General features: G+C 53.0%; 1 protein-coding gene across 1 annotated transcript in view; it reads right to left on the bottom strand.

Annotated features, from left to right (window-relative positions):
• ITGA11 (integrin subunit alpha 11) overlaps positions 1–14,389 on the bottom strand; it is a 121,063-nt gene extending 106,674 nt beyond the window's left edge. Inside the window, exon 1 of the mRNA XM_059697119.1 lies at positions 14,231–14,389. Within this exon, the coding sequence (XP_059553102.1) occupies positions 14,231–14,282 (52 nt within the window). The 5' untranslated portion in view covers positions 14,283–14,389. The remainder of the gene's footprint in view (positions 1–14,230) is intronic.
• Between the last annotated feature and the right edge of the window lie 202 nt (positions 14,390–14,591).

The raw sequence follows: 14,591 nt of genomic DNA, 5'->3' as shown, positions 1-14,591 counted from the left end.
ATTTAGGAGAGATCCCTGACCCTTCCCCAGGGCCCACAAGGCCCTGCAGGATCTGCCCGCTCCTGTGTCATGATCTTCATCACTTTCTACTTCCAGCCACACTGCCTTCTCCCTGCTCCTCAAACACACCAAGCGCTTCCCACCTCCAGGCCCTTTGCCTGGAACATTCTTCCCCAAGATCTTTGCTCTGCCAGCCCCATCTCAACCTCCGGTTTTAATGTTGTGGCCTTGGAGAAATCTTCCCTTCCTGTGCCATGGAGAACCCATTATTCTCCCTGAAAGCATCTTCTTTATTTCTTTTACAATGAAAAATAATGACAGATGGTTAAAAGCTCACTTAGACACTGACTCCTGTACCCTGAAATTAAAAATCCAAGGGAAGGAACAATAGAGCGCTGGACCCGGCTCACTGAGCCGACTGTGTGCAATCTTCCCATTCAGTGATGTCATGTCGGTGCCTTAAAATGAACCATGATGGGAGGATTTACACCATGGTAATTGGCAAGTGTTACACATAAGGACTCTCCCGACCCCATCCCAAGAGCCAGAAGGGTTGTAAACATTTACCAGAACTCCTCTGGAAGTGATTGGATCTGTCTGTCTTTCCTACTTCCCTACTAGCATCTAGAATAATGCCTAACACACATAGGTACTCAATGTGCATTTGTTAAAAGAGACAGAAAAACTGGACTAGATGTTCTATCTCTAAGTTCCTGAATAAGATTTGATGAAGCCCCTTTCTGTACACTGTTTCCACCTTCTTTACCTCCGACTCCTGGGTCACTGCATTATATCACACAACTGCAGAGGGTGCTGTTTACATTGCAATTGACTGAGTTATACGGCGCACAGCCTGCATAGCTGTACGTGGCAGCTCTTCCCACTCTGATCCTGGCCACTGGCCATTCAAAGGGAGCCGAATTGGACAGTGAGTCCCTCCCTTTCCTGGCATACTAACCAGCTCAAAGAACTCAGACAGCTTGGTTTTGGTTTTCCATCTCCTAAGATTATTTTCTGTTTGTCATGGGTGTGTGGATCAAGAGCCCTGTGCATCCGGGGTTAGTCCCAGCCCAGGGAGTGTTTGGGCAAAGAGCAAGACAAGGCTCAGCATATGCAATTTGTGGCAGGGCTTTCCCTCGGAGGAGAGGAAGTAGGGCAGCGAGGACCCGGAGAACTGCTGTGCCTGTCTGCCCCTGGTTTTTGAATGCAAACTAAAAAAAGGAATTGTGGGGGCCCTTCCCTTCCAAGCTTACAGTGCCCGCCCTACAGTGGATACACCCACACCCATCTGAAAAGTTCTCTGGCTACACAGAGCTCAACAGAACCCAAGATTAGTTGGATGCTATTGGCTAGGCTTGGTGGGGATGGAGGATGCTGGGTAGTGGAAGTGTTTTGGTTCCCTGAGGGCTATGCAGAAGCTCTCTGGTTTTTGGTATATGGCAATTACTCATGATTTCAAAACTATCCCAAATGTCTACTGCCAATTTTAGGTCTTTAGAAGAATCAAGGGCTCATGACTCCACCTGTCTTTGCTGGAAAACAAAGGCCTGCCTTGTGAGGTGGTGAGCTGCTCTCTCTCATTGCAGGAATGCAAGCCGAGGATGGCCATTGTCAGATGTTCAGGGTTCCAGTTCCCTTCCAGCCAGATACTTGGTACTGAGGCCTCTCAGGAGGCCCCTGGGCCCCACGACTCCTCACGGGCCTGTGGATGAGGAAGAGTCAACTGTGCACTGGTCCACCCATGCGCAAGATGACGTTATTTTAAAACAGAGTCCCTGTTGTCAACGTCTTTCTCATGTTACACGAGCCAGTCTCGGCTCTGGCTCAGGGAATGCTCATGGAAGCATGGGAGCATAGCCTCAAAGAGCTTTTGGAATCAGAAAGGCCAAACATTTATTTTAAAAGTGATTAAGTGGAAGTCTTAAGAGGTTCCATGACTCACTCAGATTTAGTACTGGAGCCTGAACTTGACCCAGAGGTTGTCATCTAGCCGCAGGCTTTGGTTTCCACCTCTGTGACATTCAGGGTTGGCCCAGATCGATCCATTTGAGCCAAGTCATGGTTGATTCCTTTAAAAAATCAGGAGGGGTGGGATAGGTCTAATATTCTATCAGCCATGGACTGTCCTGTGTGGGTTGCTTTATAGCTCTTTCACCGCCCAGCAGGCTGAGCAGAGCCAGACTCTGAGGAAGACCCTGAGGCAGTGTCAAGACCCTACGTGACCTCGTCGCCTGGGTGACCTTGGCTAAGTTACGTAACTTCTACATACCTCAGTCTCCTCATCTCTAACATGGGGAAATGGCACCTTCTTACAGGAGCAGGATCACGGAGAAGATGAGTGCTTAGAACCAAGTCCGATGCGCGGAAGCCCTCAGGGAATGTTAGCAAGTATTACTGTTGCTAAATGCAATAAATGAACACTTACTGAGCACTTCATCCTTGCCAGGCATTTTGTGTGGTAATCGGGATTATTTATAATTTTTCATACTGATCCTACAACGTAGACGTTATAATTTCAATTACATATTCTAAAGAAAGGGAGTGACCAGCCCAAGGCCACACACTTAGTGAGTATCAGGGCCAGTATTCAAGTGCCGTGTCAGTGGAACATGACCCTCATATGAACCTTATTTGGCAGAGGCTCAGTCTCTCTGCCTGTATAATGGGTTTCTTGTCATCTCCCACACCACAGATTCTGGTCTGGTGGTTCCCAGGGATCGGATCATAACCTGGGGTCTACTGTTCAGCCCTGTCATCTTCTCTTGACACTGCCAGCAACTCTGGGGTACTAAATGACATGGCCGTGTTCTTTGGTACATGGATGTCTGAATCACCACCCTTCTGTGGGAAACGAGGCATTTTAAACTTCTGCTCCACGCCCCTCGTTTTCTGGGAAGTCCCATTGTATACCTAGGTTTGCACTGTGTAAAACAAGGCCTTTCCCACATCTCCTTGTGTTTCTGAGTCACAGTAAATAACACTGAACAGCATAGGGCCCGCTGGGCCAGCCTGGGCTGCCTGCTGTTACCCGATTTGCCCCTTTCAAGGCCTTCTTCCCTTGAAGCCCCTTTCCCCCCTCCTTGCCCTCCTTGCCCTGCCCACTTGCAACTGTCAGAAGCCTCTTTTTGTCTGGAAAGAAAGCTGGAAGTGTCAGGACTGAACGCGTGCCCACCTAGGGGAACGGTGTCTCAAGAAAGGTGACTGGAGAGAGAGTGATGCTAATCGCAAAGGGGATTGATTAGTGGGATTGCAGGCTGTTGCAGGCCAGGCCGGGGTGAGATTTTTTATTAATTAATTCATTCCACAACTACTTATTACTAGCTCACTCTGGCTGGCACTGCTCTGGATCCTGGGACACATAGGTTAACACAACATACAAGCATCTTTGCTCTTGCCCAGCCAGCATTGCTCAGTGGTTGAACGTTGACCTATGAACCAGGAGGTCACAGTTCAATTCCCAATCAGGGCACATGCCTGGGTTGCGGGTTCAGTCCCCCATAGGGGGTGCAGGAGGTAGCCGATCAATGATTCTCTCTCATCATTGACCTCTCTCTCTCTCTCTCTCTCTCTCTCTCTCTCCCCCTTCCTCTCTGAAATCAATAAAAAAAATCTTTAGAAAAGAATCTTTGCTCTCATGGTTACATTCTGTTGGAGGAGACAGCCAATAAACAAGGTGATAAATAAGTAGGTAACAATGCCAGACACAGAGAAATACCTCAGCGAGACTAAAGAAGTGGGAGGTTGAAATTTTAGTCAGGGTTGTCGGAAAGGCCCCGATAAGATGGTGATGCCGGAGTAAAGATCAGAAAGAAGTAGAGAGGCTCTTTGGTGAAGAGCATTCCAGGCAGAAGGAACAGCAAGTGCAAAGCCCAAGGTGGCTAATATGTTTGAAGAACATTCCGGAAACTGTGGGCAGAACAGAATGATCAAGGGGGGCAGGAGTGGAGGATGAGGTCAGGAAGGCAGAAGGAGCCAGACACACAGGAACTCTTACTCAGAGCAGGAAGGGGAGTCCTAGGGGGGTTGGAGCAGAGGAGGGACATGACATGATCTGCCCTACATTCTAGCAGCATCCCTCTGGTTACTGGGTGGAAGGTCCTCAGGGGGACAAGGGCAGATGCAGGGAGATCAGTAGGTGACTGTTGCCACAAGTCATAGGAGCCTTTCACCCGCCCCCCCCGCCCCCCGTTTCCGGCTCCCAGACCCCTGCCTGCTGAGCAGAGGTGGGAAGCTGGATGGCAGGCCAGAGCTTTCACATGGAGGAGGATGTGGGGCCAGTGGAACTGACAGACTGGGTGGGCTGGGGGAGGGGCCAGTGTTAAGATGTATTAGAACATAGGCAGATCCTTGCTGAAAAGAGAGAAAAGAGCAGGGACAATCTGGGTGACAATTTGGACACATTCAGAACAACCGGCGGGGCCTCTTGCAGAGCCCGTCCGCGCCTCTCCCCTGGCTGGCCTCGCCAGCAGCAAGCACATTCCACAGCTGTTTAGCTTGTGGTCTGGCCTGGCCCTCTCACTGGTTTCTTCTGCTCAGAAAGGCTTTTAAAATCAGAACCTGGGTTTTCTTTAAGTTTGGGGCATGAATCATTGCTTGTGGGCCTGGAAAGAGGATGGAGGGACAGGAGGCCCCATGCCCGGGGGGCTCCCTCTCAGGCCTGCATATCACCAAGGCACGGGATGTGACAGGCTCGCTTCCAAGCTCTGGCCAACACTTCCACTACCCGAGGGCCACCACCGCCTGCCCCAAGAACCCTGCAAAGTTAACATGTCCAGACTGACCCGACCTCCCCCTCCTCAAGCCTCCTCGTCTTCAGGTCAGTGGCACCGCCCTCTGGCCTCCTAGCCTCCTTTCCTTTCGTGGCGACCAGGCCCTGTTCCATTCTGCCTCTCACAGTTCCACTTCTTTTTCAGCTCGCCGCCTTCACTGCAGGCTCCGGCGGCCTCTTGCCTGGGTCGCTGCGGTGCCCGTGTCATCATCCCACCTGTTCCCAGGTGGTGTCCTGTGGCATCCCCCCCACCATCCTGAAGCTTTTCAAAACACATATGAGAACATGCCATACCCTCCCTCAAAAACCTTCAATAGCTCCCCAGGTGCTACATTCAAATGCCTTGCCCAGCCAGAGTGGCTCAGTTGGTTGAGCATCGTCCCATGCACCTAAAGGTTGCCAGTTCAATTACTGGTCAGGGCAATACCTGGGTTGCGGGTTCAATCCCAGGTCAGGGCATGTACGGAAGACAGTGAATCGATGTTTCTCTCTCACATCGATGTTTCTCTCTCACATCGATGTCTCTCTCCCCCCCTTCCTCTTTAAGCATATCCTCGGGTGAGGATTAAAAAGCAAATCCAAATGCCTTAGTTGGCATGTGGGTCCTCTCTCAGCAGTCTCAGCCTACTGTTCGTTCTGGCAGCTCCCCACAGCCATACTCAGCATCCTGCTGAACAAACAGCAGGCTGTTTGCCCAGACACAGCCTCTACCCGTCCTGCACTTACAAATAATCTCTTTCTCATCTCTCAAATCCAAGAGTCTTTTGTCTATAGCTCTCCTACAGCCTTTATTACCACCCCCCCACCCTTGGATTAGAGTTATTTACCCAAAGATCTTCTCTCCTACTACTAAACTATAGACTTCTTGAAGAACAGGACTTATCTTCTGCCCCAGAGCACCTAGCACAGGGTCTGGCTCATACGGTCTATTGTATTGGGACCTCCTGAGGGGTGCATGTAAAAAGAAATTTAAGACATTTTTCTTCCTTTAACGATCTTTCTGTCTACTTGGGTAGACAGTTCCTACATTCATTCAACACAGAGCAATTAAGCACCTACTATGTCTGACACTGTGCGAGCCAGAGACACAGAGACCATTAGGAGATGTGAAGATATTTTTTTTTCCCATTGATTTTTTTAGAGAGAGTGGAAGGGAGGGGGAGAGATATAGAGAGAAACATCGATGTGATGAGAGACACATCAATTGGTTGCCTCCCACACATGTCCTGACCAACACGGGGGATCGAGTCTACAACCAAGGAACGCGTCCTTGACCAGAATCGAATCCCCAACCCTTCAGTCTGGGGGCCAGGCTGATGCTCTAACCACTGAGAAAAACTGGCCAGGACACATTGGGGGTTTTAAACAGGGGAGTGACTACACAACACAGTCTGTGTTTTCTCCTCACTCTGGCTTTTATTGAGAAAAGTCTGGATGGATTGGGGCTAGAGGCACAATGACACCCGAGTTTGGACTGGGGACTCAGTTCATTCCCAGGGCCCTCCTCTCTCTCCGTGATGGAGCATCCCTTCCCCACCCGGACAGGCACTTCCTTCACCCGAACATTCAACAGCTTTAGCAGGGCCCACAGTCGCAGGGTTGGAATGACCCTAGTGGGCTTGGTCCAATACCTGCTGGACACCTACTTCCCCCAACCTTCTGTGCTGCTGTCTTTCTGGGGGCAGTTCTGACCAAGATCCTCTGCCAAATCAGTCCCTGTAGCCCTTCTCTATTTTTCCTGGGTCTTCACTTGGGACCACACAGTCATCAATAGCTTGTGGCCTTAGCGGGACACAGACCGGGTCGCCAATGAATAACCCTTCAACTATCAACTTTCACTCCAAAATTCCACCTTGCACTCAGCCTCTCAAATCAGACTCCAAGTTGTGTCTCCAGCCCAGCCTGGCTGCAAACCCTGTGCAGCTTCAGGAAGGGGAGGGGGACCGAAAGAACTGAGTCAGGAGAACCTTGGCCTCGCCGCTAATTGTTGTGTGACCCTGAACAAATCATTTTCTTTCCCTGGATGGTGTTTTCTCTTTTGCTTGGTTGGGGGCTAGGTTTAGATGACATCGGTCATTCTCAGCCTTGGCTGCCATTAGAGTTATTGGGGAGGTTTAAAGAAATACCAGTGCTGGGCTCCACCATGGAGAGTGATGGCACGGTCTCGGGTGGGGACTGGGCAGAGGTTTTGTTTTACACCATTATTCTCTGTCATCGCCGGATTTACTGATCGCCTGCAATTCCACGATAGGCCAGGAGGGGAGGCCGAGGTGGGCAGGTAACGGGCCCCTGACTTAGAAGTGCTAGCCCAGCAGGACCACAGCAGTACAAACACCTGCAGCTGCAGAAAGGCCAGCGACTTCAAGGTTTGGCTTCTTGTAGTCGCGAAGGTGACTAGCCAGAGCCCAGTGCCAAAAGCTTGAAGGTCCCCCTGAAAAACTTTTCAAAATGGTCTGGGGGCAGTAAGTGAAGATGGAAGCATCTTCTGAATTCCGTGTGCCTTGTGAACTGCTGCACGGACACCCCTGCATCTATGGACACCAGCACTTCGCATGAGCCCTGCTGTCTGTGTGTGACTGCGCCCTCCCTCTCCGACACGTTCCTTGAGGGCGAGGCTGTGGAGTCCCCGGAACCTGGCTGTGCCCGGGGTATAGTGGGTGGTCAGCACCTGTTGGCCAGATGGACAAGCCGCTCAGTTTCTTCATCTGTAAAATGGGATTGTGGTGCCTCCTTGCCAAATTGTAAGGACAACCACGTGAGCAGGGCCAGCTGCTCAGGGCTCCACACTCAGAAGGGCCTTCACTTGGTTTAATGCTCTCCTGTGGCCACCTTGAAATTCTTAATTTTTAAACAAGGAGCCCTGCATTTTCACTTTGTATTGGGACCCACAGTTTATACAGCTGGTCCTGCATGTGTGGTAACTGGTGTGAATAAACTCAGGGAGGAGCTCTGTCTAAAAGTTATTTATAGGGCTTTGTGATGGTCAACAATCACTGGATATCAGAGACTACGAAAGAGCAGTGTTAGAAGGAGGGGAGCTGGGCATTGGGGTGTGGCTTTCTCTCTGGCAGGGGCGGCGGTGGTGGTCCGAAGGCCTGGGATGGGCCAGGCTGAGAGGGAGGATGTGGACATTGGAGGACACTCCTAGAGGTCTACAGAGGATGGTTTCAATGACCGTGTCCTACCTGCCTGCCACAGACGAAGAAAATATACCATTAGAACTTCATTCCTTTGGCTGCAGCATTGCTTTCTCAAGTTTCTCTGATGGGAAGAGCAAACTGGGTTCTTAATGTCACCTTCGGCCAGAAGACCTGCCCCTGAGTTCTCAGTGACCTTGGGAGAATCAGGGGAAATCATTCAACCTTTAGGAGCCCCACTTTCCCCATCTCTCTAAAGCCCATAGCAGCTCTGGCCTCACCGGGCCTATCCTGACGGATAGAACAGACATATGGGAGTGCTCTTTGCAGACTGGCAGGAGCTGCACCCACTTGTTCATTTCATGATTTTCCCATGGCCTTCCTGAAGCCAAGTCCTCCCAATCTACGAAGAAATCGGCTGTAGAAACCTTCAGGGCCAGGATTTCTGGCAGCCTGACCCAGCTTAGTGCTGCTTCTGGGGGAAGACGGCCGTTAGCCCCGGCTGCGGAGGCAGGAACCACTTCTCTGTGTCATCCTGTTTGGAATCCCAGGGCACGTTGCTATAGCAAGTTGCCTAACTTGCCCCACATGCCACGTGGAAAAACCTCTGCCTGCCTTAGAACAGCATCACCCAGGCCACAGACTGGCTTTTTCTGTGTCATAGGATAAGGCTGTCATCATCCGCAAGGGCCGGGGTAGGACACACCTGACCGGCGATGGAAATGGGCTGGGCAGTTGCACCAGGCCAGACAGGTACCCCTGCCTCAATTATTTTGTCCGCCGCTGGTCCTGGTGTCTGAAGTTCCACCATTAGCCTTTTATTCCTTTCGCTCAAAGCACAGCCCAGTTAAAATGCAAACCCTTTGGGATAGGACACAGTCATCAGGACTGTTCAGCATGAATGAACTCATTAGGCCTGGAGCTCAGAGAAGGCTTTGAGGAGGGGAATGGGAGCAGAGGTGGAAAAGGAGGAGAGGGGTTCCCAGCCTGGACCATGAGGGTGGCTGGAGAGGAGGCCTTGGGGCAGAGTGGTCCGGAGTACTGGGCACTTGGGGGCAGGTGGTAGAGCCCCACTTGGCCCTGAACCTGGATATAAGTGAGAGAGAGAGGCTCCCATGTTAGGAACCATCCGGTGAGGGCCACGTCTCACCAAACCAGCATCTTCACTGAGAACTCACTGTCCAGCTGAGTCTGAAGAGGGAGCTGCCACCCCTGGGCTTGAGCCCCTGTGAGAATGGCCATGCGCGCACTGGTCTCATGAAGACAGCTCCCTCAGCAAGGGCATCTGATTAGTCTTTCCATGCCTGCTGGGCCCAGGTTCTAAAGGGGTATCATGCATGGATTAAGAGCAGCAGCTTTGGGATCAGTCAAGTCCTGACAATCTTTACTCCATCCGCAGGCCCTTGGATGAGCTGTTTAACTTCTCACGTGTGGCCCGGTGATTGCAGCAGTGACTTAATGTAGCCGTTTCGAGGCCTGAGTTGTGGAGACGAGCTTGACACCGTGGCTGACATCCACCGAATGATAAATGATGGGAAGGGTAATAATGGCTACTGTTAACTGAGGGCTTACCGAGTGCCAGATGCTGTTCTATGCACTTGAGATGAATGAACCACGTAAGATCATCCAGTGCACACATCAGCCTGTGAAGCCATTCTTCCTCCCATTTGATGGTTGAGGAAAGGGGTCACCCCTGTGGAAAGGATTTGAATCCAGGCAGTGGGCTCCCAGGCCAGGCATACTGATTATTGTTGCGCAGTAAACATGTGGGTGAAGGGGGGAATGGAGACAGAGGCAGGGAGGGGTGGGACCACACTGACTTTTCCCTCCAGGTGGGATTTTATTCATCTTGTGACTCAGGTCCTAAGTACACAGGATGAAAACCCTGCAGGGGATATTTTGGCAGCTTATTTACTTTTGGTTTACAAGATGACCAACCCCGGTCTCTCCCTCCCGCTTCTCTCCTTACAAAGCGTCCATACAGTTAGGCTTCACATGATGGGGCGGGGGACAGTCCCCACCTGGACCACAGCTCCCTGTAGCCAGCACCCCGTACTGAGGGCCCTGTGTGTGTCTTTGGAGCTCACAATTGTTTGGAGGAAATAGTTTCAAATGGCCCGGAATCCTCGATGGTAGCCCAAGGTTTGATGCTGGTGGGATGGGGCATTAAGGGATGAGAACCAGCAGAGATACCATTTTTAAAATGTTAGTGCGTGTTTAAAGCTTGTTTTGTAGCTGATCCTCTGAGTCAGCCAGAGGCTGTCGCTGCCTGGGGAGGATTAGGATGGATCCTTTCTTTTTGTCATCGCAAAAGAACATGGCTCAACTTTGACTCCCAAAGTAAGATTTGAAGCCTATAGTGAGACAATCATCTCCAAAGTCAGGTATCCTGGAGAGAAAAGAAGGCTTTTAAAGTTCTCCCAGCTGCCTTCTATAGAGCAAGAGCCACTCCAGCCAGCGCAGGATGCAGTTTTGGCCTAAGTAATGAGGGGGGAGAACAGAAGCTGCTTCAAGAAGCTTCCACTACAGGAGGGGAGAGAAGGAGGTTCAGAGAAGGCAAAATTAAGGTGAGTCCAAATTAACCTGAGGTCCTCAAGGGCCCACGGCCCTGTGTAGGTGGGCTTCCTGGGACAAGGAGCATGGCAAGGAGATCGATATTCCATTTCTGGGGGTCCTCTGTGGGGTTGGCATGGTGTGGTGAGTAAGCAGAGAGAGGGTGACATTCCACATCCACCCGTTAGGGCCCCCAGTGCCTGATGTGGAAGGGTCCAGAAGCTCCTCAGCTGATGAAAGCTGAGAGGCTTGGCTGACAAGCTCCCAGCAGGGTGGGCAGTGGGGTAGGCAAAGTGACTTCATCCCCCTCCATGCTCTTCCAGAGCTGGAGAGCAGGGCTTGGATCTTTTCCATCTTTGCACACCCATATGCTTGTGCTGTGCTTTTTTCCATACAAGTTTTGTTTTTTTTTTCTAAATAAGACCCCTATCCGCAAGGACACACAAGGGCTATGCTGAGTGGTATGGCTCTTCTCTTCAACACCACAAAACACTCACACTAAAATCATACTGATTTTGGCAGCCTCAATGGTAAAAACAAAATACCTGAGTTCCCATTATGATCAAGACTTTGGGCCAGGTCTTTGGGAGGAAGAGCTAGGAAGGTTTAGGTTTCCTTAGAGCCCTGGCATAGAGGCCTCCTCTGAGCCTCAGGACCCTGGCACTCGCTCTAGACTTCTCTTATGGACTTGAGTTTGAAATTATATCTCTGCATCCTCAGATTCCTTACTTAATGGTCAGTATCTTGAGCACTGCTGCTGCTGGTGGTGGAGCAGAAACACAGCCTCCTTGAGTGCTTAATATGTACCTGGAACTTTTCAAGAATTTTAGATACATTTGATCATTTAACTCTGGATAAATCTGTAAGTTCTATTAATATCACCCCCCCCCCCCCATTTTGCAGGTGAGAAAACTGAGGCACGGAGCCACTTAGTAACTTGCCATGGGCACAGAGAACTGGCGGAGCCCAGACCCATCCCAGGCAGTGAGACCCCAGAGCCTTCACTCCCACGCTGTGTCTGAACTCTCTGTGTGTCTTTATGGGGCCTGGCAGATAACAGGTGCTCTGTAAAGACTGGGCTTTAAAGGGTCATCAACCCTTACTAGAGGTGTGCTGTGGTAGTAAAGCTCAGGCCAATGGATCTGCTCTCTCTGAATGTCAGCTGGAAAAGTCTTTGGACTTGTCTACTTTTTTTCTGGCTTTCTTGACGGTTTTGCCCACCCAATCACTCTGCCCAGACTGCAGCAGGAGCTCCAGAAAGATAGAGGCTCTGAATTCATAATGGCCTCAATTCCAACTTGGCCTGTAAAGGTCCCCTACCCAGTCAGACTGTGCTGTCACCAGTAGGCAAGCTTCCTGGTCAGCCTCTCTCTGACTCCCTGTGATGCACAGATGAGAGATCAGTCCTGCCCGGAGCCAGGGGAATGCACCCGTGACCCCTGCCCCACTTCCATTCTTCAGAGTCCACACTGACCAGAGTCATCTTTGTGGTTTTAAAATATCCGCCTTTTTGTTCTTTATTCCCAGGAACTAACTCTAATGTGCAAATATTTGTAGTCCCAGTTTATAGCTTGTCCACACGCTTCACATGCCTTCAAAGCCCAATTCAAATATCTCCTCTACCAGGAAGCCTCCCTGGCTTCTGCGAGTGGAACTGAACTTCTCCTTTGAACTTGCCTTCTCTGTGCCATTCACTCCCCAGTGCCTCTGTTTATTTAGCGTTCCCAGATCGCGCGTTCTCAGCTCCGAGCAGAGCCCAGATTGCATACACGCTTGGGCCGCAGCCCCAGCTCCTTGCAAACAGATGTCGTTCCAACATTGATTGATATGTTTAATGAATCCCATATTTCAAGAACCCAAACTGACCAAACATAACTCAGGGGTGGTTTTCTCCATATAAAGGGAGCTCTGAGTCACAAATCCTGTCCCCATCCTTCACCCCGTTTCCCCACCCCCGTGTGAGTAACATTAACAACCACTGCTTTAGCCCTACTGTGCACCAAGCCCTGCGTAAGGACTTCTCTTACAGCGCCCCTCTTAGTCCTCCTGACGGTGTTATGAACTCAGAATCTCTACCTCCAATCCACTGAGGAGGAGACCTGTTGGAGATCTTGCCTCCCCTGCTCAAGGTCGCACAGCTAGTGGGCGGCAGAGCCAGAACTGGGGCCAGGTCTGACTTCAAAGATGTTACTCTTAGCTTCCTGAGGTCCAGACTGCCTCTGGCCCCTAAGGCACCCCTCCAACCCAGCGTCTGGTGGGTGGTTCCTCCTATCTGGAGTCACACTCCAGAAAAGGAGTCTCTCTCTTTTCCTGTGGCAGGATCGCTAGTGATTTGCAGACAGTACTGGAGTTGCCCCCGTCCCGTCTAAATGATCCAGGGTGCCCTCAGCTCAGCCAGTTTCTAGATGTATGCTGGTCTGCTCACAGCTCTTCCCTGGTCTTGCTCCTCATCCCCCACTACCAAACAACATGTATCAAAGTTTGTTTCCAACTGTGACTCTAGGGTCTGAATTGGACCCCACCAACCAGAGCCCCTTTCCAATACAGGCACTGCCAGAAGCTCCGCTATAGACAGACGGTAGGACCTTGCACTTGTTACCGTGGTACCTCGGAACTGGGGTGAACGAGTGAGGGTGGGGCGCCATCTCCACCTATGCTCCCTGAGGGCACCTCTCGCGAAGCCACTGCCCCTGGTCCCCCATGACCGGCGGCAGCCCCAGCCTGGAGCACACAGAGACCGGGAGGCAAGGGCTGGCAGCCAGACCCTGAGGCAGGCGCAGGTCCTCGCGCAGTGGAGAGGCCCGGACGGCTTTCGTGGTGGCGGGTCCTGCGGGAGCGCGGTGTGGGGAAGCCCAGGACGGGTGCCCCGGGGAGAAGATCCCAAGGCTAGCCTCTCGCTCCCCGCCGCGCCCCGACACCTAGAGCGCATTAGGAGCGTCATGTTCCTCCAGGACCGCGACTTCCCCAGGTTATGAATAATTGCGCGTAATTCCGAGCACGGTGTGTGTGTGTGTGGGGGGGGGGGAGGGCAAGATCTCCAACAGGTCTCCTCCTCAGTGGATTGGAGGTAGAGATTCTGAGTTCATAACACCGTCAGGAGGACTAAGAGGGGCGCTGTAAGAGAAGTCCTTACCCCGAGTGGCAGATAACGTTTCCGGGGTCCCTGGACTGTGAAACTGCTGCCCCCGCCAGCCTTTGGCCCTGCCATCGACGGCTCGGCACTGCCTGGGGGCCGGCAGCCCTGGGAATCGCCCCATCCCAGGCCAGAGGGACTCTGAGAGGCTCTGGGTTCCCGGTCCCCCCAGCCCTCCGGGTCCGCCGCGCCCGGCTCTCCACACTGCAGGGTGCACCCGCCGCTCGGGACAGGAGGGCAACGAGGCAGCGCGTCCCATCCCCTTCCCAGCCCGGGCCGCGCGCCCTCGGCGCTCCCGGACGGCCGAGTGCCCGGGCGGCGGCGCGGGACCCCGGCGTGGCCCTGGGAGGTAGCCAGGGGGTCCAGCGGGGCACCAGCCCTCAGCGCTTTTCAACTCGAGCCTCTACAACTCGTCCCAAACACACCAAACTCCGCTCCAAGTCGCTCCCGCGGGCCTCCCTCTTTTGCGGAACTTGGCCGACCCGCTAACTGCAGGCAGTGCCCGGAGCCCACGTCCCCAAGAGTCGCCAAGGTCGGACCCCGGAGGCGCCCCGCGTCCCGCTCCCGGCAGCAAGACCCGAGGCCCCGGCGCGCCCCGGAGCGGCTCCGGGAGGCAAGGGGAGGCAAAAGGGCACGTACCTGGCCACAGGCTGAGCGCCCAGGCCACCAGGAGGCCCCTGGGCAGGTCCATGGCCCGCGGCGCGGCGGCGGTGCCCGGTGCGGAGCGGCGGGGGCGGCGAGCCAGAGCGGCAGCCTCCTGGGCGCGGCGCCGGAGCCTGCACTGCGCGCCCCCCGCGCGCGGCGCCCTGACAGCGGCGTGTTCAGAGGAAGTGGGAGGGCCGGGGCGGAGGCGGGGAGGGGCGCGGGCCACCGCTCCGCTCGGCTCGGGTCCAGGCCGGGCCCCTCTGCCACCTGGGCGGGCGGCGTGCTGCCGCCTCGACGCCCCCCGTCCAGATCTCTGCCTTCGGAGAAAACCTCAGAGCGCTCCCCTGGGAACCAC

This window comes from Myotis daubentonii, chromosome 1 (genome assembly GCF_963259705.1).
Source record: "Myotis daubentonii chromosome 1, mMyoDau2.1, whole genome shotgun sequence".
Lineage (NCBI taxonomy): Eukaryota > Metazoa > Chordata > Mammalia > Chiroptera > Vespertilionidae > Myotis > Myotis daubentonii.
The sequence above is the reverse complement of the archived record's forward strand: the minus strand, read 5'-3'. Positions and strand labels throughout refer to the sequence as shown.